Source organism: Lithobates pipiens, unplaced genomic scaffold (genome assembly GCF_037356315.1).
Source record: "Lithobates pipiens isolate NorthernLeopardFrog02 unplaced genomic scaffold, aLitPip1_a1.2 Scaffold_19, whole genome shotgun sequence".
Taxonomy (NCBI): domain Eukaryota; kingdom Metazoa; phylum Chordata; class Amphibia; order Anura; family Ranidae; genus Lithobates; species Lithobates pipiens.
In genome coordinates, this window is record NW_027507764.1 from 578,106 (window position 1) to 599,594 (window position 21,489).

At 51.6% G+C, this 21,489-nt stretch overlaps 1 protein-coding gene across 1 annotated transcript in view; it reads left to right on the forward strand.

Moving 5' to 3' along the window:
- Positions 1 to 21,489, forward strand: part of SLC39A4 (solute carrier family 39 member 4) — an 83,341-nt gene that overhangs the window by 16,981 nt on the left and 44,871 nt on the right. Inside the window, exons 2-3 of the mRNA XM_077490461.1 lie at positions 12,489 to 12,725; positions 13,403 to 13,586. Of these exons, the coding sequence (XP_077346587.1) occupies positions 12,489 to 12,725; positions 13,403 to 13,586 (421 nt within the window). The remainder of the gene's footprint in view (positions 1 to 12,488; positions 12,726 to 13,402; positions 13,587 to 21,489) is intronic.

The following is a 21,489-nucleotide window of genomic DNA, read 5'->3' on the forward strand; positions in this document are numbered from 1 at the left end:
CCATCACACAAATTTGAGATCTGAATCTCAAGTTTTCCCGACAACAAAATGCGTTGTTGGAAATTCCGATGGTGTGTAGACAATTCCGACGCACACCGTTTCACGCACGCTCAGAATCAAGCAGAAGAGCCGCACTGGCTATCGAACTTTATTTTTCTTGGCTCGTTATACGTCTTGTAGGGCACCGCATTCTTGGCGTTTGGAATTTCCGACCAACTTTGTGTGACCCGTGTGTATGCAAGACAAGTCTGAGACAAAATCCGTCTGAAAAAATCCCATGGTTGTCAGAATGTCCGATCGCGTGCACAGGGCATAAGACTCCGAGACCTCCTGTCTCTTTTTCCTGGAGCCGTCGCCTACTGGGACCCTCCCGACCTCCCAGGCCAGACCTCCTGTCTGCCAGGCGGAGATGTCTCCAAGGACAAGCCCCGACCTCTATTTCTGGGAAGAGCCCCGACCTCTATTCCTGGGAAGAGCCCCGACCTCTATTCCTGGGAAGAGCCCCGACCTCTATTCCTGGGAAGAGTCCCGACCTCTATTCCTGGGAAGAGCCCCAACCTCTATTCCTGGGAAGAGCCCCAACCTCTATTGCATGGATGAGCCCCGACCTCTATTCCTGGGAAGAGCCCCGACCTCTATTCCAGGGATGAGCCCCGACCTCTATTCCTGGGATGAGCCCCGACCTCTATTCCAGGGATGAGCCCCGACCTCTATTCCAGGGATGAGCCCCGACCTCTATTCCAGGGATGAGCCCCGACCTCTATTCCTGGGATGAGCCCCGACCTCTATTCCTGGGATGAGCCCCGACCTCTATTCCAGGGATGAGCCCCGACCTCTATTCCAGGGATGAGCCCCGACCTCTATTCCTGGGAAGAGCCCCGACCTCTATTCCTGGGATGAGCCCCGACCTCTATTCCTGGGATGAGCCCCGACCTCTATTCCTGGGAAGAGCCCCGACCTCTATTCCTGGGAAGAGCCCCGACCTCTATTCCTGGGAAGAGCCCCGACCTCTATTCCTGGGATGAGCCCCGACCTCTATTCCTGGGAAGAGCCCCGACCTCTATTCCTGGGAAGAGCCCCGACCTCTATTCCTGGGAAGAGCCCCGACCTCTATTCCTGGGATGAGCCCCCGACCTCTATTCCTGGGAAGAGCCCCGACCTCTATTCCTGGGATGAGCCCCGACCTCTATTCCTGGGATGAGCCCCGACCTCTATTCCTGGGAAGAGCCCCGACCTCTATTCCTGGGATGAGCCCCGACCTCTATTCCTGGGATGAGCCCCGACCTCTATTCCTGGGAAGAGCCCCGACCTCTATTCCTGGGATGAGCCCCGACCTCTATTCCTGGGAAGAGCCCCGACCTCTATTTCTGGGAAGAGCCCCGACCTCTATTCCTGGGATGAGCCCCGACCTCTATTCCTGGGATGAGCCCCGACCTCTATTTCTGGGAAGAGCCCCGACCTCTATTCCTGGGATGAGCCCCGACCTCTATTCCTGGGAAGAGCCCCGACCTCTATTCCTGGGAAGAGCCCCGACCTCTATTCCTGGGATGAGCCCCGACCTCTATTCCTGGGATGAGCCCCGACCTCTATTCCTGGGAAGAGCCCCGACCTCTATTCCTGGGAAGAGCCCCGACCTCTATTCCTGGGAAGAGCCCCGACCTCTATTCCTGGGATGAGCCCCCGACCTCTATTCCTGGGAAGAGCCCCGACCTCTATTCCTGGGATGAGCCCCGACCTCTATTCCTGGGATGAGCCCCGACCTCTATTCCTGGGAAGAGCCCCGACCTCTATTCCTGGGATGAGCCCCGACCTCTATTCCTGGGATGAGCCCCGACCTCTATTCCTGGGAAGAGCCCCGACCTCTATTCCTGGGATGAGCCCCGACCTCTATTCCTGGGAAGAGCCCCGACCTCTATTTCTGGGAAGAGCCCCGACCTCTATTCCTGGAAAGAGCCCCGACCTCTATTCCAGAGATGAGCTCCGACCTCTATTCCTGGGAAGAGCCCCGACCTCTATTCCTGGGAAGAGCCCCGACCTCTATTCCTGGGAAGAGCCCCGACCTCTATTCCTGGGATGAGCCCCGACCTCTATTCCTGGGATGAGCCCCGACCTCTATTCCTGGGAAGAGCCCCGACCTCTATTCCTGGGAAGAGCCCCGACCTCTATTCCTGGGAAGAGCCCCGACCTCTATTCCTGGGAAGAGCCCCGACCTCTATTCCTGGGAAGAGCCCCGACCTCTATTCCTGGGAAGAGCCCCGACCTCTATTCCTGGGAAGAGCCCCGACCTCTATTCCTGGGAAGAGCCCCGACCTCTATTCCTGGGAAGAGCCCCGACCTCTATTCCTGGGATGAGCCCCGACCTCTATTCCTGGGAAGAGCCCCGACCTCTATTCCTGGGATGAGCCCCGACTGCTATGCCTCATGGGACTTGTAGTTCTGCAATAGCTGGAGGTCCACTAATTGCATATCCCTGCTCTATGGGACCTTCCCACAGTTTCACATCGCCCCCTGTTGTCCAACACTCCAACAGCACAACACTTTCTTCCACGCCAGTTTTTACCATCTCTGTTACCGCTGGTATTTACGCTACATCTGCCTTGTCTAACAGCGCTCCAGAGTGCTTGTCACGCACAACGTTTGTATGGCGCAATCCAGCGCACTGCGAGTTAACTTTCCACATTAACAACAAACATCGCATTAACCGCTTCCCGACCGCCTCACGCAGATATACGTCGGCAGAAGGGAGCGTACAGGCAGATTAATGTACCTGGCCCTTTAAGAGGCGGCGCCCGCCGGGAGCAACGTGACTGCGGGTCCCGCAGGGACACCTCGCGATCTTCTCACGGGCAGGAAGAACGGGGAGATGCCGTTGTAAACAAGCATCTCCCCGTCCTGCCTAGCAACAGGACACTGATCACAGATCCCTGTGATTGGGAGCGCTGATCAGTGTCGTGTCACACACAGCCCCTCCCCCCCCCCCAGACAGTTAGAATCACTCCCTAGGACACACTTAACCCCTACAGCGTCACCTAGTGGTTAACCCCATTCACTGCCGGTGTCATTTACACAGGAATCAATGCAATTTTTTTTAGCATCGATCGCTGTATTAATGCCAATGGTCCCAAAAAATGTGTCAAAATTGTCCCATCCATCCGCCATAATGTCGCAGTCACTGCAAAAATTGCAGGTTGCCGCCATTACTACAAAAATATATCGATACAAATGCCATAAATCTATCCCCTATTTTGTAGACGCTGCAACTTTTGCTCAAACCAATCAATGAACGCTTTTTGCAATTTTTTTTTCTTTTTTACCAAAAATATGTAGAAGAATACGTATCGGCCTAAACCGAGGGGGGGAAAAAAAAAATACGTTTTTTCTATATTTTTTGGGGGATATTTTTTCCAAAATTGCCGCCCCTTTTTTTTTATTTATAGCACAAAAAATAAAAAATAAAACGCAGAGGTGATGAAAAAAAAAAAAAGGAGGTCAATTTTGTTTTGGGAGTCGCGGGGCCGCGCCATTGTCAGTTAAAGCGGCGCAGCGCCGGATCGCAAAAAGTGCTCCGGTCCTTTGGCCAGCAAAATGGTTTTCGGAGGTTGAAGCGGTTAAACCATTCCACCATTTGCGATTTCTGCACAGTACAGCCTGCAATATCCGGCTCCAACCAGCCGTAACCCCCGTGGTACCGGGTCTCCAGACACAGGAGGGGGACGGCAGGATAGATATATATATATATATACTGCCTGTACACTCCATGATGCTAACATTTCATGAAGCATGCCTGTCACAAAATACACATTTTCTCCATTGTGGACGCCATTTCCGCTGTGCGTTTACACTCGCATGAGAGGACAACCCGTGCAGCTTGGCCTATAGGCTGTTCTGCGGACACCTCTCCTGGCACAGCGGCCACACCGCCCACTACTCGGTACTTTGAAGGATGATAGCTAGCTGCCATAACCCCCCCCCCCCCCCGGTATCCCCCTTTTCAGCGGGCGGATCGGTTTAAGATAGAATAAGATTGCGGAGTCGACGCAAGATCACTTTTATCGGTGGCGGGAGAGGCCCCCCCTTCCCCCCGCCGTGATCCGGTGTCCTCCGCTGCTTACCGGAGGCAATTGCGTCTGTACCCTGCGTGCAGAAGCGAACGCATACGTGAGCAGCGCCCGCTTGTGAAAACGGTGTTCAAACCGCACATGCGAGGTGTTGCCGCGATCGGTAGAGCGAGAGCGATAATTCTAGCCCCAGACCACCTCCGTAACTCAAAACATGCAACTTGTAGAATTTTGTAAACGTCGCCTAGGGAGATTTTTAAGGGTAAAAGTTTGTCGCCCTTCCACGAGTGGGGGGGGGGGGGGGGCGCAATTTTAAAGCGCGACATGTTGGGTATCAATTTACTCGCCGTAACATTATCTTTCGCAATATAAAAAAAACAATTAGGCTAACTTTACTGTTGTCTTATTTTTTTAATTCAAAAAAGTGTATAAAAAAAAAGCGCTTGTAAGACCGCTGCGCAAAGACGGTGTGACAGAAAGTATTGCAACGGCCGCCATTTTATTCTCTAAGGTGTTAGGAAAAACAAAAAAAGTATAATGTTTGGGAGTTCTAAGTAATTTTCTAGCAAAAAATTAAAAACCAAAACAGTTTTTTAACTTGTAAACAACAAATTTCAGAAAGAGATTCGGTCCTCAAAGCGGAGCTCCACCGTAAAGTGGAACTTCAGCTCATGGGAACCCTCCGGTGCCACAGTTGGCACCTTTCAGGGGGGAGGGGGGTGCAGATACCTGTATAGTACAGGTATTTGCACCCACTTCCGGGCATAGATAGCTGCAGATTCATTACGCCACTTCCCGCGGGGCCCCCCGCTGCCTGCTGGGAAACACACGGACCCCAGAGACAGCGGGGACCATCCTTATTGCACAGCGCGACTCGCGCAGTAGGGAACCGGGAAGTGAAGCCGCAAGGCTCCACATCCTAATTCCCATACTGAAGTTGGCGGCGGCCCGTAGCAAATTTTGTTGCTACGGGCAACAACATGCATCTTTGCAGCAACAGATGCAGAGTTCCTTCAAAAAAAAATGTTTTTTGCGTACTGTCTCCTTGCAGCTGAGACAAAGCACCCATCACTTTGCGTCACACAGCGACAGCGATACACACAGTCTCTGACACTCACGGTTTCTGGCATGCGAGGATCTTGACCAGCGCCATCCGTGCCCAATGCCAATTTCTCAAGCAACTGTGAGGATCCGGGGTGATTGGGTTCAAGTGGTGAATGCAGTTTTCCAGAAACGCGTCACTCCACACTGCGTTTTAGGGGCGCGGCGGCCCACTTTTATTTAAAGATTTAACGAAAAAGGTTCAAACAAACAGTAATCTTCCCTCGCAGGGGGTTCCACCATCGCTGTATAAACAAACGATTGCCTCCTGGTTACTCACTGTCAGCTTCCTGCCGTTTTGCTCATGGGCCACATCTGCCACCTGCAGTCTAAGGCTTGATTCGCACTAACGCGTTTTCTGATGCATTTTGCACAAATGCAGGAAATTTTTTTTTAACAATGATTCCTCTGGAACATGTTCACATCAATGCATTTTTGTGCCACTGTGGAAAGGGTCGGGGGACATTTTTCCTGCAAAATGCAGCGTTTTGCATGTAACAGAATACAATGGACCCGCATCCAAAATGCAAGTACCGCCTTTTTCCCCCGATTTTACAGCGATTTGCGTTTTTTTTATTTCTTTTTTTTTTTTACACTGTATATAGCTGGTTGCTAAGGAGAAGGCCGGGATGCCAGATGCCATGTCCTTAGTAACCAATGAGTCATCAGCTGTCAGCTGACTTCCCGCTGAATGCAAAAAAAACTAAAAAATGGCGGCTAAAAAATAAATAAAATAAATACCAGGCCCTTGGGTCTAGTATGGATTCAGAGAGGACCCCTACGCCAAAATTAAAAAAGGAAGGGGACGAGTGAGCGCCCCCCCCCCTCCTGAACCATACCAGGATGCATACCCTCAACATAGGGGGATGGGTGCTTTGGGACAGGGGGGTCTCTGGGTCCCCCACCCCAAAGCACTTTGTCCCCATCCTCTTCCCGACAACCCTGGCCGTTGGTTGTCGGGGTCTGCGGGTGGGGGACTTATCAGAATCTGGAAGCCCCCTTTAATAAGGGGGCCCCCAGATCCCGGCCCCCCACCCTATGTGAATGAGTATGGGGTACATCGTACCCCTACCCATTCACCTGGAAAAAAAAAGTAGTGTAGTGTAGTGTTAAAAAAAAATACAGTAGACAGTTTTTGACAAGTCTTTTATTAAAAATCTTGTTCACTGTGTCTTCCTCCATCTTCATCCTCCGGTCTTCTTCTTCGGCTCTTCTGTCTCTGGTGTTCCTCTTGCTCTCCCACCCACCGCTGTTGCTGCTCCCGCCGACGGTCCTCCTCCGAAGCTGCGTCTCGCTGATCTGTCGGCGCCAATGTCCTGCATTCCGTAAATAATGAGGGGGCGTGGCAATTGGATTACGTCACACGACGGACGTCACCGCCCAGGGCTTGATGGGTCTGTGTGACGTCACATGGGGCGTGGTCTCTGGGTGACGTAATCCGATTGCCATGCCCCCTTGTTATTTAAGGAATGCAGGACATCAGCGCCGACAGAGCAGCGGGATGCATCATCGGAGGAGGATCATCGGCGGGAGCAGCAGCAGCGGCGGCGGCAGAGGATGAAGAACACCGGAGACAGAAGAGCGGAAGAAGAAGAAGACCGGAGGATGAAGATGCGGGAGAAGATGGAGGAAGACACGGCGAAGAAGATTTTTAATAAAAGACTTGTCAAAAACTGTCTACTGTATTTTTTAACACTACACTACTTTTTTTCCAGGTGAATGGGTAGGGGTACGATGTACCCCATACTCATTCATATAGGGTGGGGGGCTGGGATCTGGGGGCCCCTTATTAAAGGGGGCTCCCGGATTCCGATAAGCACCCCGCCCGCAGACCCCGACAACCAACGGCCAGGGTTGTCGGAAGGAGGCCCTTGTGCTCATCAGCAAAATCACTGTAAAAACGCATTTCCAAAAATGCGGCAAGCACCTCAAAACGCACTGCAGAAACGCTGTAAAGCAACGTCCATAGATGAGAATCGAGCCTTAGACTCCGAGACCTCCTGTCTCTTTCTCCTGGAGCCGTCTCCTACTGGAACCCTCCCGACCTCCTAGGCCAGACTTCCTGTCTGCTGGGTGGAACTGTCTCCAAGTCTGAGCCCCGACCTCTATTCCTGGGGGGATTATGAACCCGGCACACAGGTGTGTAATCTGTATTCCTGCCAAAATCAGACGTATATCTGCTTATATGCACCTGTGACACGGGGTCACATCTTCACAATATATAACACGTGAATAATAGAAAGAAAGAAAACTAACATTCAGAGATGATGAAAGGTCACAGCAATAGTGGACTCAGCGAGTCCAATCCTCCTCAGGTTCTTGTGGTCATCACATGTTGAATTTGATGGTTCATATGATGGTCAGTGTGTTGGTCAGTGTGGTGGTCAGTATGATGGTCAGTGTGGTGGTCAGTGTGGTGGTCAGTGTGATGGTCAGTGTGATGGTCAGTGTGATGGTCAGTGTGATGGTCAGTGTGTTGGTCAGTGTGGTGGTCAGTGTGGTGGTCAGTGTGTTGGTCAGTGTGGTGGTCAGTGTGGTGGTCAGTGTGTTGGTCAGTGTGGTGGTCAGTGTGTTGGTCAGTGTGTTGGTCAGTGTGGTGGTCAGTGTGATGGTCAGTGTGATGGTCAGTGTGATGGTCAGTGTGGTGGTCAGTGTGGTGGTCAGTGTGATGGTCAGTGTGGTGGTCAGTGTGATGGTCAGTGTGGTGGTCAGTGTGGTGGTCAGTGTGATGGTCAGTGTGATGGTCAGTGTGGTGGTCAGTGTGATGGTCAGTGTGGTGGTCAGTGTGATGGTCAGTGTGGTGGTCAGTGTGGTGGTCAGTGTGATGGTCAGTGTGATGGTCAGTATGATGGCTGATGTTCCATCTCAGAGGGGAGCTGCTCATATACCAGCTCAGATAAATGACTTGGCAGCTGCTCCTTAGTGCACTGCTCCAGAGCTTGATATATCAATGATTGGTTGGAGAAACTGCTAATTGCTTATCTCTGTCTGTAGTAGAGAAACTGTTAACTATGTAAATTCTATTCCTGGCTTCAGTGCAGTTCAAGCTTATAGTCTGATGTGAAAATAAATATTCATTTTTATCATTACAATATTACATACACCGAGCAACTTCAGCAGTGCTTGTCAGGCTGAGCTGCACAGATTCCTGTCTGCAGTACAGAAGATGGCTCTATCATTATGGGCGCATTTACTTCCAATTCATTCCACCAAATAGCCCAACTGAGCAACGAGGTCCAGGGAAAACCATGTTCCCTCTAACAAACCAACCGCACAGCATCCCATTCCACTGAACACCCCATCACCACCCGTTCACCCAACACTCCAAACACCCCATCAGTACCCCATTCTACCGAACACCCCATCAGCACCCCATTCACCCAACACTCCCAACAACCCATCAGCACTCTATCCCTCCACCACTCCAAACACCCCATCAGTACCCCATTCTACTGAACACCCCAGCAGCACCCAATTCACCCAACACTCCCAACACCCCAGCAGCACCCAATTCACCCAACACTCCCAACACCCCATCAGCACTCAATTCACCCAACACTCCAAATAACCCATCAGTACCCCATTCTACCGAACACCCCAGCAGCACCCCATTCACCCAACACTCCCAACAACCCATCAGCACTCTATCCCTCCACCACTCCAAACACCCCATCAGTACCCCATTCTACTGAACACCCCAGCAGCACCCAATTCACCCAACACTCCCAACACCCCAGCAGCACCCAATTCACCCAACACTCCCAACACCCCATCAGCACTCAATTCACCCAACACTCCAAACAACCCATCAGCATCCCATTCCACACAAAACCCCATCATCACCCTGTTGACCCAACACTCCAAACACCCCATCAGCACCCCATTCACCCAACACTCCCAACAACCCATCAGCACTCTATCCATCCAACACTCCAAACAACCCATCAGTACCCCATTCTACCGAACACCCCATCAGCACCCCATTCACCCAACACTCCAAACAACTCATCAGCACTATATCCATCTGTAGGCAGGTAGCCTGCTGCATATGTAGTTAGCCGCCAGCTGCCCAGGTCAGGGGTAAAGGGTTAATGTTTTGCCACCTTTCCCCAGTGTGTTTGCGGGCTTTCACTGGGGTCCAGCCTCCACCCCGTGTACTATAGAATTGCTCTGGATCCTAAGGAGCTCTGGGGAATGCTTGGAGGAATGCATGGGGAACATATACAACTAGAGACCTGCTGGGACCTGTGGTCTGCTGTTGAACGCCGATTTGCCAGAAGACCCCAGGAACGTGGTCTTCTCTTTTCGAGCATTGCCATGCATTGACTTTTCCCAAAGAGACTTCACCTGTGCGGGTAACTTGGGGCAGCTTACAGGTTACATTAGGAGAAAGTCAAAAAGCAGATACCCCTGCGCACACCTATGTGAAGAAACACAAATATATACAGTATAACAAAATGCGTTGCTGCTAGGATTTATAAGTGATCCATTTACTCTGAATACTACAAAAATGCAGCCTAAAATTTCCTAGAAACCATGCGATCATCTGGTAATCCCAATATTAGCTAAAAATTAGCAAAAAAACGAAATATGTCAGTGAATGGGGGGATGACATTCAGCTGACCGCCTCACGCAGATATACTGCGGCAGAAAGGCACGTACAGGCAGATTAATGTACATGACATGGTCCTTTAAGAGGAGCTCCATTAGCGCGATCGTGGGTCGATGTCCGTGGGCATACCGCCGATCGCTTGTTTACATTGGCATTTCCCCGTTTTGCCTAGTGACAGGACACTGATCACATTTCCCTGTATTCAGGGGCAGTGATCAGTGACGTGTCACACACAGCCCCTCCCCCCCCACCCCGCAGTTAGAATCACTCCCTAGGACACACTTAACCCCTACAGTGCCACCTAGTGGTTAACCTCTTTTTCTCTGCCAGTCACATTTACACAGTAATCAATGCATTTTTAATTGCACTGATCGCTGTATAAATGTGAATGGTCCCAAAATTGCGCCAAAAGTGTCCGATGTGTCCGCCATAATGTCGCAGTCACGATACAAACCACTTACATTACTAATAATAAAAAAAAATAATAAAAATGCCATAAAATATCCCCTATTTTGTAAACGCTATAACTTTTGCGCAAACCAATCAATATACACTTATTGCGATTTTTGTTTTACCAAAAATATGTAGAAGAATACGTATCGGCCTAAACTGAGGAAAATAATGTTTTTTTATATTTTTGGGGGATATTTATTATAGCAAAAGGTAAAAAATATAGCGTTTTTAAAAAAATTGGCGCTCTTTTTTTGTTTATAGAGCAAAAAATAAAAAACGCAGAGGTGATCAAATACCACCAAAAGAAATCTCTATTTGTGGGGAGAAATGGACGTCAATTTTATATGGGAGCCACGTCACACAACCGCGCAATTGTCAGTTAAAGCGACGCAGTGCCGAATCGCAAAAAGTGCTCTGGTCTTTGGCCAGCCAAATGGTCCGGGGGTTAAGTGGTTAAAGAGACTACAATTTGGCCCCGTACCTGGAAATGTTACCAAACCCCAAAGCACACCTCACAAGTTTTGAACTTGAGAATGCGGGACATTTCAGGGAGTTGGTGACACAGCAAAACCAGGTGCAGCCAAACATGATAGTGGGAGGGGCTTAAGGGCTGTAGTTAAACAAAACCTGGGCTTCCTTGTTCCCATAATGATTGCTCTGCCACAAACTGGAGTCTCCAGGGGGAACCAACCCTTAGGGAAAGAGATTGGAGAGAGGGAAGGATCACTGTTATATGGAAGGAAGGATCACTGTGGTATATTGAAAAATGGAAGGAGGGATCCCTATGATACATACAGGGCAAGAAAGAAGGATCACTATGACACATGGAAGGCAGGAAGGATCACTATGGTACATGGAAAGCAGCAAGGATCACTATAGCACATGGAAGGCAGGAAGGATCACTATGGCACATGGAAGGCAGGAAGGATCACTATAGCACATGGAAGGCAGGAAGGATCACTATGGTACATGGAAGGCAGGAAGGATCACTATGGTACATGGAAGGCAGGAAGGATAACTATGGCACATGGAAGGCAGGAAGGATCACTATAGCACATGGAAGGCAGGAAGGATCACTATAGCACATGGAAGGAAGGAAGGATCACAATGGCACATGGAAGGAAGGAAGGATCACTATAGCACATGGAAGGCAGGAAGGATCACTATAGCACATGGAAGGAAGGAAGGATCACAATGGCACATGGAAGGAAGGAAGGATCACTATAGCACATGGAAGGCAGGAAGGATCACTATGGCACATGGAAGGCAGGAAGGATCACAAGACACATGGAAGGCAGGAAGGATCACTATGGCACATGGAAGGCAGGAAGGATACATCACTGTGGTGCATAGAAGGCAGGAAGGATCACTATAGTACATAGAAGGCAGGAAAGATCACTATGGCACATAGAAGGATCACTATGGCACATGAAAGGAAGAATCATTATGGGACATGGAAGGCAGGAAGGATCACTATGGCACATGGAAGGAAGAATCATTATGGGACATGGAAGGCAGGAAGGGTCACTATGGCACATGGAAGAGAGGGCCGAGTTAACTCACCCGAGGCTGGCTGTTCTCTAGAGCCTCAGGCAGTGACATCCCGTGCACACAACCCCTTCACAGCCACAGGATTGGCTGCACACCAGGATTTGTGGGCGGACATGGAGAAGGTGGAGCCAATCTAGCCTCCGCTCTTATTCCATTCTGTAGAGGGGGCAGGCAGATGAGCAGACGGGGAGGTGGGGGGGGGGGCTGTGCTGCCTGGGCACTAAGCCAGTCTCAGATGCAGCACGGTGCACACTGACCAGTGGAGTCCAGTACTGGAATTTGATCCCACACTGGGCTCCGCTGCAGGATTCAGCCCGAATTTGCAGGACACCAGGATTAACTTGTAGTCCCGGGACGGTCCTGGCGAATCAGGGACGGTTGGGAGGTATGCCGAAAACATATCCTGAGCCTCTACAGACTGTCCTGGAAATCAGGGCAACCCAGGCAAACCTACAAAGCCAGGAAGTGCAGAATGTGCCAGTCTTGTGACCATGTGGCCCTGGAGGATAAGGCCCACTTCCTGCTATGGCCCCCCAAGTACTCAGCACTAACATACCCAATGCATTTGGTCCTTTCTCTCTATCTTGGTGCAGGGTGTGAGTGTCTCTCAGCACAGGTTGTCTCACTCAGTAAGGATCTGTCTCTTTCAGTGTGGAATGCCTTTAGTATGGAGGGCACATTGATATTGTATTCTCTCCTGTCTCTCCATACAGTGTCTGACACCAGAAATCCTCTTCTCTGCTGCCAATCGGTCCTCGGAATCAAGATTGGATGCTCAGGGATTCTCTGCAGTATCTGGAGGATTGTTGAATTATGTTGCAGAACCAGAAGACGTCTGTCGCAATCAAGGGAAATGGGTGACCAATGTCGTAAATATGGAAGGACGGGCAGAGGAAGTGACCCTACGTATATTGGCATCTATACTGCCTCACTATAAGGCTGAGGACAAGGTAAGGCCTCTTACCCTAGGAGAACAGAGAGGGTCTTATTCTTTACAAGTGGGCAGGATATATATTGGTGAGATGGGTGGAATTTTATAGAAACTCTCCAATAGGTGGAGTGTATAATGGTCAGAGCATGGGTGGGTGGGAGGATCTTAAAGGTGATTGGCAGGAGTTTGGCCAAGTTTACCAGTAGACCTGGAGTGGGGGTGGGGGTGGAGTTGCATTGGGTGGGGGTGGTGTTATCATCAACTGCACAAGGATACAACAGTTGCTGATGAGAAAGGAGGGCCTAGTGCATGCCTTCCTCTCCTCTGGTAACCAATCACATTTGATCTTCCTTTGATGTGGCTTTAGTAGACTGAGTTATGATTGGTTGTTGTGATTAATGCCTTTGGTACCTCCTTATTGGCCTTTATGCCACTACACAAACTGGGCGACATGAATAGGATGTATAGACTGACATGACATTCGCCGGTCATCACCACCGGTGGCACCCAGTTCACTCCAGTCCATTCAGCGACTGGCCAATCAAAACTCATGTTGCACGGACCGGGGTGAAGAAGGGTGAATTGGGATTGGTTACTGCAGGTCGCATTCTGGAAATGACAAAATCGAAATATTGGATGACGTAGCTGACAGACCAAATTGACCCCATTTCACACAATCTTTATTTTCTTTTTCAGCCTGAATCCTGCCTTAATGCTAATGACATCCTGAACATGACCTCTGACCCCAATCATGTGACCACAGAAATCATGGAGGCTGTCCTCAGCACGGTTCTAGAGGGGACCTGTGTAACGCTTCTGCCCCCTCGGGAATACTTTCTACAGTACATCTACAAGCAAAACAAGACCCTCAGCCTGGATGGTAAGACTGAGGAGCATCTGCTCAGAATAACACAACTCACCTGATCCACCAGAACATCCAGAAAAATCTACAGGAGACTTTGTGATACCTCCAATATTAGGGCTCAGCAGGTCAGCCAATGTTCTGGCGATGGGATCCAACCAAACCACCATGATGGTCTTGGTAACATCTCTGAACATGACATTTGTTGGACTTAAGCCCCATTGAAATGCATATCCATAACCTTCCACCCATGACAGGCACCCCCTCCAAACCCGATCCCCACCTTTAACAAACCACGGACAAGGTATGGAGTAAATGGCCAACCGGCCTTAATTTATTAACAAAATATATACTTTAATAAAAAATACCAAAAATAACTTTAAATTGTAAACATTCCCAGCTTTTAAACGGGTCATGGGTACCGGCATAACAACATACTGGTCACTGCGAACGACTTCCCACTTTTTGACCTCTTGACCTCCAGACGGAATCCCCTGTCTCGGAGGCTATAACCAAACCATTGCAGTGACTTACCCCTTTTTTAACCCTTCCAGGTTAACCCCTCGTAACCTGAAAGTACATTAACCACCCCCATCCCATGGATGGGTACAACAGTCTTTTCTACCTGTAACCTCCCCTTTCCTACTCAAAAGCCCCAAGCGCTGCCACAGCCTGAAAGGGGGTAAAACCTTACCCTTACAGGCACCTCCACATGCGCGCAGCCCTCGCTGAATGCCCTCCTGCATGCCCAACGCCCACAGATCCGTCCCCACTTCATTCAAGTGAACACCATCGCTCCTCAAATACCGCCAGGTGTCTATTTCCAACTCTCTGCAAGGCCCCCGTTTCTAATGAAGAATCTGCTGACCTCTTTATTCACCCTCACCCTCGCCCGGTCCACCTTCTTATCCGATAGAGCCCATCTCCATGACATCCTGCCCACCATATCGGACCAGACCAGAACCATGTTAGGATATGCAGATTTCAAACGCAGGAAGTCGCATTCAATATCCCTAATGAGATCTCGCATGGACCTGACCCCCGTGTCATTTCCCCCCACATGCAAGAGCAACACGTCTGGAGGCCTGTCTAGGCGAGAAAACCTGTGAACTTCGCCCAGCACTCTGTTCCATCTCATGCCAGGGACCCCGATCCAGCAAACCTGTGCCTCCTGCCTGGGTATGCGAAGTTGTCTGCCGTTCGGCCGAATGTCATCTCTCTTCGCACCCCAAAAAACGTAAGAATGGCCCAGGATCCACACCAGGCCCACTTCATGACCTGCAGATAAAAAACGGATTAACATACCGCAACCAACTAAAATTACCCCACATACCCCCCCCCCCCCAAACTACAGACGTACCACTCCCCTCTTTACGCTAACCATTGCGGGCGGACATATAATTTAAACCTGTCCGAATCCCACCGCCCAAGTCTCCCTACAGCTTCAGCACTCAAACCCGCCCTGGATGCTTCCATAGCCGCCCAAAGGAGTGAGATGAAAAGTTCCTCGGGTCAAAACCCGCTTCCACCACACATTTTCGAAAAACAGCAATAAACTGAAACTTGGAAAGATAGGAGCCATCCAAGTGTAATAAAAATGGGGCCGCGGTCGCATGTTCAAAAATCTTCCCACCGCCCTTACCGGGCAGATGTCGGATTTCCCGATCCTAGCCACCTCCACCTGTAACCCCCTGCCCGTTTGATCAGTCTTGGACCGCCGGACCCGGATTCTAACCAAGTTCCGGTCGATCTCCACATCCTCCCTTGCCAACCCCCCTGCCGCCCGTTTCGATGGGCTGACCAGCTTACTGATCCTGAATGCCCCAAAGAAGGCCAGAGTGAATGCCACCCGGAACAGCGCCATTTCGTAAGCCGAACTACAGACCTTCCCCACTGCCCGGCACAAACCCCGAAGCAGGTCAAAAGAGACAGGACGTCTCCCGTCCCTCCTCTTGTGCGCCCTCCGGTATCCCTTAACCGATTGTCTCAACCAGAATTCCTTGGTATGGTCCCGCTGCCCCTGCCATTTGAATAAAAACGCCAACCAGTTTGCGATCAATTGAAGCCGCCGACACCTCCTTTTCCATAGCCCCACTAAGATAATAAAACACTGCCTGAGCCATGCCCACATCTCCCGGGGCCATGCCGATTGCTTCCAGGCAAGCCGACCAATCCTGCCAAACCCTCGAGTAGGCGCCCCATGTAGCCTTACTCACAGATTGCCTGATCCATTGAGCCACTATTCCAGCGCTATGCTCCACAAGCCCTTGGGGCATTCGATCCCGCAACGCTCTGCCTCCGGTACCAGTCCCCGAAATCTGTCCCACTGAAAACTAGACAGAGCCTCAGCAACCGTGTTGTCCACCCCCGGTAAATGCACAGCATAGAGAAAAGAATTTACCTGCAAACACCACAGCACTAGATGCCGCAAAAGCTTGACAACTGGCCCAGAGGCCGCCATCAGCCGATTGACCACTTGCACCACGCCCAGGTTGTCGCAGTTAAACCTCACCTTCATGTTACGGAAAGACTCCCCCCAAATCTCAGCCGCGCACCATTGGCCTTTAAAGAAGGCCCCGAAACCCGTGGACCCAGCCGCATCTGTGAAGAGCTCCAGGTCACAGTTACTGATGGGCCCGGACATCCAAAGGGCCCGTCCGTTAAAGGACTCCAAGAACCCCTGCCACACCTTCAGGTCATCCCTGAGGTCCCGATTGAGTGTCACAAAATGGGTCAGAACACAAATGCCCACCGTAGCGGCCGCCAGCCGGCAGCAAAATACCCGCCCCATCGGCATAATCCGGCAAGCGAAGTTCAGCTTCCCTAGTAACGATTGCAACTGACGTAGTTGCAACTTACGCAATCCAACCGTCCCGCGTATTTCCTACTGAAGCCTCGTCAGCTTGTCCCGCGGCAACCTGCACTCCATCTTCCCGGAATCGATCACGATCCTTAAGAATGTGATACAATCCGTAGGACCCTCCGTTTTTCCGGGGGCCAACGGGACTTTGAATCGCTCCGCAAGATGTTGAAGCGTACCCAAAAGAACTGCACAAACATTGGTCCCTGCCGGCCCCACACATAGGAAGTCGTCCAGATAATGGATGACTGAGTTGATGCCCGACACATCGCAGACGGCCCACTCCAAGAAGAAACTGAACTGCTCAAAGAAGGCATGCAAAATCGAACATCCCATCGGAAGGCACCGGTCCATGCAACGGCCGCGTCAAAGGAAGTGTACATCACCGCACACTCCTCCGGAGCAATGGCATCGTTGACAGAACCCCCTTTCGGGAAGGACAGGTGATGTATCAATCTGAACTTATTAGGCTCCTTCTTAGGAACCACCCCCAGCGGGGAAACCACCAGGTCCCGGAAAAGGCGCCTCCCGGAAAGGGCCGGCCATTCGACCAAATGCCACCTCCTTTCCCAATTTTTCAGAAACAACTGCTGAATACTGCAGCGCGGATTTCAAATTTTTTGCCAGAGGGGGCACTGAGGTCAGCGAACAAGGGATCTTAAAACCAAACCTAAACACATCCTCCAACAAACAAGCTCCCACCTGGTCGGAGTATCTATTAAGGAAAGGCAACATCCTTTCCACCCGCACCGGAGTCGTCCCTCTTGTGCGCAGGATCTCCGGGACGCCCTTTTCCTTTTTTAAAGCATTTGGCAAGCGCGTGAGATCCCCCGCAGCCAGAACACGTGTGTTTGAATCGGCAGGTAGCCCCAAACTTACACGTCCCCTCATTAAACTGCCAACAGAAACCCCAACGTTTTTCGGTCGGCTGTCCTGAGGTTATGGAACCTCCGACCCCCGGCTGAAAAAACTGGTTGGGGGCGCGCGCCGCCGTCATGAGCTTCATCCATAGGCTGATGTCCTTATGATCCCAGCGAAGAGACGGTCGGACTGCCATTCTCTGCCTAAATTGTTTGTCGTAACGGAGCCACGCCGTCCCTCCGTACGTCCTGTGCGCTACACTGATGGCTTCCAAGTACACGAAGAGCGCCGAACAGTGCTCCGGCGTCTTCTCTCCTACGACGCTTGCCATTATCGCAAATGCCTGAAGCCAATTGGCAAAGGTACGCGGAATCAACCTATATCTCTGCTTCTCCTCATCCTCTTTCTTCCGCTTCTCGGGCTTCAACCTGTCCAGGTTGAAGTTCTCTAGTGGCAACAAGGTGAAGATTTCGACGTACTCACCTTTCCATATCCTCTCCTTCACTTCCGGCTTGAGAAGCGCGGCTAACGGGCCCTCGAAGCAGACATACACTTCGCTGCTCGCCGCGTCCGCCAACCGCACAGAGTACGCACTCTTCTCCGCAGGATTGCTACTCCCCCCGTCGGACGAGCTGCCCGCCGGCAACGCCGGTGTCTCCGCGGCTGTGCCCCCCTCAACCCTAGGTGCAGGAGCACCCCGGCCAACCCCCCAGCCTGGACTGCTATAGGTCCAGGCGCCTGCAGCCAAGCTTGTGCCGGTCCACCAGCGGCCCCATGCTCAAACCGCTGAACCAGCTCCTTCAACCCCAACAACAGACCCCCCAGGCCTTCCTGCCGTACCCTTGTTTCCAGCGCTTTCGCCATCAGGGGTTCGGCTTCTGTCCCCCCAGCCCCGACACCCCCCCACCTTACCTGCACCCGGATAACTATCCCGCGTCAGCAAGTCCTGCAACAAAGAATAAAAAGAAGAAGAACCAGAAGGATCACACTCACCGGGCTGCCCAGGACCGGACCTCGCAGCCGCCTCCTGCGGACCCACCGCCGACGTCCTCGCCACTTCCGTCAGACTCCGACAACTCGCCCTCGGATCTTCCGCTGTCCACTGGTGGTTCCAGACGTGGCATGCAACTCCCAGATGTACCCGCTTCAATGACCAAGGCTCTGCGGTGCTGCACGCAAGATTCCCTCTGCTCCCGACCACCAGCCCTACTCTCCCGCCTCGGTCAAGGGGACCTGCGCCTCCCGGCTGGCCGACTCCTCCCCACTCACGTCCTGGTGATGACTGCCCCGGCCTCCTGACCATCTCGCTCTCCGCCTCCAATGCGCCTGGGACTGGGGGCCATGGTAACTGGAGGGTCCCCCACCCGCTGCATGTGCTGTCCCCGCCGCCTGGGCTGGCTTCCTCCATTTGCCCCTGGGGAAGATGGGGGTTCCTGGCGCTGTGCTGCCGACCCTGCGCCCGTGTCCCTTCTGGGAGTGCCTGCCACCGCTCGCTGGGGCCCACCCGGGCTGGCCTCTGGGCTGTACCGCTCGGGCAGCCGGGACCGCGGCGCCTGAGGTGTAGCCCCTGCTCCGCTGTTGTCCGAGCTCCCCCCCTCTGCCGCCATGGCCGCAATCTGGTCGCGGAGCCATGCGGCGCCTTGACTGCTCACTGCCTCTCTCAGTTGGGCGAGGAAAGCCTTGTTACCTGCCGCCATTGCCTGATCTGAGTCCGAGCGGGAGGGTGCGTCCAATCGCTTCCGCCTCCGCTCTCCGAGTGAAAGCGTGGTACGCCACTATCCCGTACCATGCCATAGCTCCGCCCCCCCAGCTCCGCCTAGCCCTGCTCTTAAAGCGGCCCGAGGCTCCTCTCTTAAGACGTCGACAGGGCTGTCCCTGCACCTGTCATGCCGTCCCTGTGCTGACCACCCCCCTTTAGGGGTGTATGGCTGCGGGACTCTCTTTCATGTAATTGTAGTAGAAGAGTTTGTGGTATAACCAGATGTGGTGAAAGGTGTTGGAATGATATGACAGGAGGTACCTGAGGATGTCATTGACCGCACTTCTCCTGCCAGTACATGGCAGACATTTTTTCTTGCTGTGTCTTTATTGTGCAAACATCTACTATCAGTGGCGTAACTAGAACCTTCAGGGCCCCGATGCAAGAAACCATGAAGGGCCCCCCTGAACCCCAGCCAGGGCCCTTCCCTCCGAGTCCGGCGGTGGAACTCCAGGGGGGGGGGGCGGACTCTGGCTGGGGAGAACAGACATTGGACTGAGCGGCAAAGCATGGAGCAGGAGAGGAGTACTCTGAGGAGCCGGCCGAGGACACAGGTCATGCGGGGAATGTACAACTAAAGAGCAGCCAGTGCAATAGTCAAGCATGGAGCTCTGCTAGTCACCCTCCACCTCCAGCCACCCGTGTGCATGGTGCACTGGTACCCCTAGCTGCCTATGCTGCTGCCGGCCATATGTAGAGGGGGCTGCATGGGCCCCCTGCAGCACAGGGCCCAGTTGCGGTCGCGACTGCTGCACCCCCTATAGTTACGCCCCTGTCTACTATATAGCACAATCCCCTTATACAACACAGTACTTTCTATCTGCTCTTATATAAATAATCTTGTAATGTATTGTCCCCTTCACGTTCCACCTCTCTATCCCCTTTTACCTTGATCTTCCTCCTCCAATTACCTTAAAGAAGAATTTTTATTAATGTGTTTTGCTCTGGGATAAGGAACATGTTGTACTTTGGCCCATCTTCCTGCGTGCCGTCTAAGGCTAGCTGTGAGTTCAGACAGGGCGCCCCTCCTCCCCCCGTGGCTGTCCAACAACGCAGCTAGCAAGGAGATGGATGCTTTCAAAGATGATGCATTTTTCTGTCTCCAGGCCTGCCGAACAGCAGTGTCCCACAAGGAATGCAAGGGGGGGGGGGGGGATTGTGAGCTAATATGTTCCAGGCAAGCAGACAACTGCTCAGAGATGTGGAAAAGCGCCATCTACCCAAACAGTTGTATCCTTGCTAGATGTGTTGTAGGCCTGTAGCTGTGGGGGAAGGGTGGGTGCCCTGTTCAACCTCAGAGCTAGCCTCAGACGATACCTAGGAAGATGGGACAAAGTACCACATGTAAACTGTCCCCTGGGAAATACATTAATTACTAATTACTATTACTATGTAACTATGTAAAATGAGGTTTCTTCTGTAATCTACTTTTTGGTCCTAATCTCCTATCGTTTTCCATGTTTTCTTTCTTATCTTAGGGTTCTACCTAACTAAAACTTCCTCTCACAAAAGAAAAATCCTGCATGTTTCACTACTTTTGTGGCTTCATCAGGATATAGTGTACCAATCGCACACAGTATATACAAAATATGACTGCTGGCATGCCAGAACACCAGCCTTTTATTGCCTCTTCTGTACTGCACCACGTGATGTAAATTATTATAGATCTTCTTCAGGATGAGGCTACCAAAAAAGAACATTAGAAACAGATTTATTTAGAGCAAAAAAATAAGTAAATAATAAATATTATAAATTAAAAGGGGAAAAACTCCTGTTACATTTTGTTTAATTTTGTTGGAATTCAAGACAAGAGGGCTTCCCTTACACCTCTGGTCCAGACACCCCTGAAATGGAGTGTAACACCAGGAGGGAGAAGACACAGAGCGGCATGGGTGCCAGGAGGAGTCCAGTCCATGGACCTTCCCTTCTGGAAGGCAGGCTTAGCTGTGAGGTGCTTGTGCAGACTGACAGGTAGGTCCCCAGGAAGAGGTAGACTGTAAGGAAGCTGGCTGGGACACTGGAACACACAGCAGGCTGGAAGCATGGTCTGGAGAGGTAGTGATCTGTAGCCAAAGAGACAGAGAGGCAGAATAGCAGACAGGTGGCATGCCGGGGTCAAACCAGGAGGTCAACAAAGGCAAGCTGCAGTCAGGAACTAGTCAAGGTCAAATTGGGAATCTGCAGAGACAAGCCGGGGTTAGGAACTAACCAAGGTCAAACTGGGAATCAGCAGAGACACGCTGAGGTCAGGAACTAGCTGAGGTCAAACCAGGAATTAGCAGAGACAAGGCAGGGCCAGGAACTGGTTAAGGTCAAAATAGAAATTAACAGAGAAATACAGGGGTCAGGAACTAGCAGAGGTCAAACCGAGAGTCAGCAGGGACAAGCCCCGGGGTCCAGAAACCAGTTGAGGATGCTCTGGGAATCAGGAGAGACAAGCT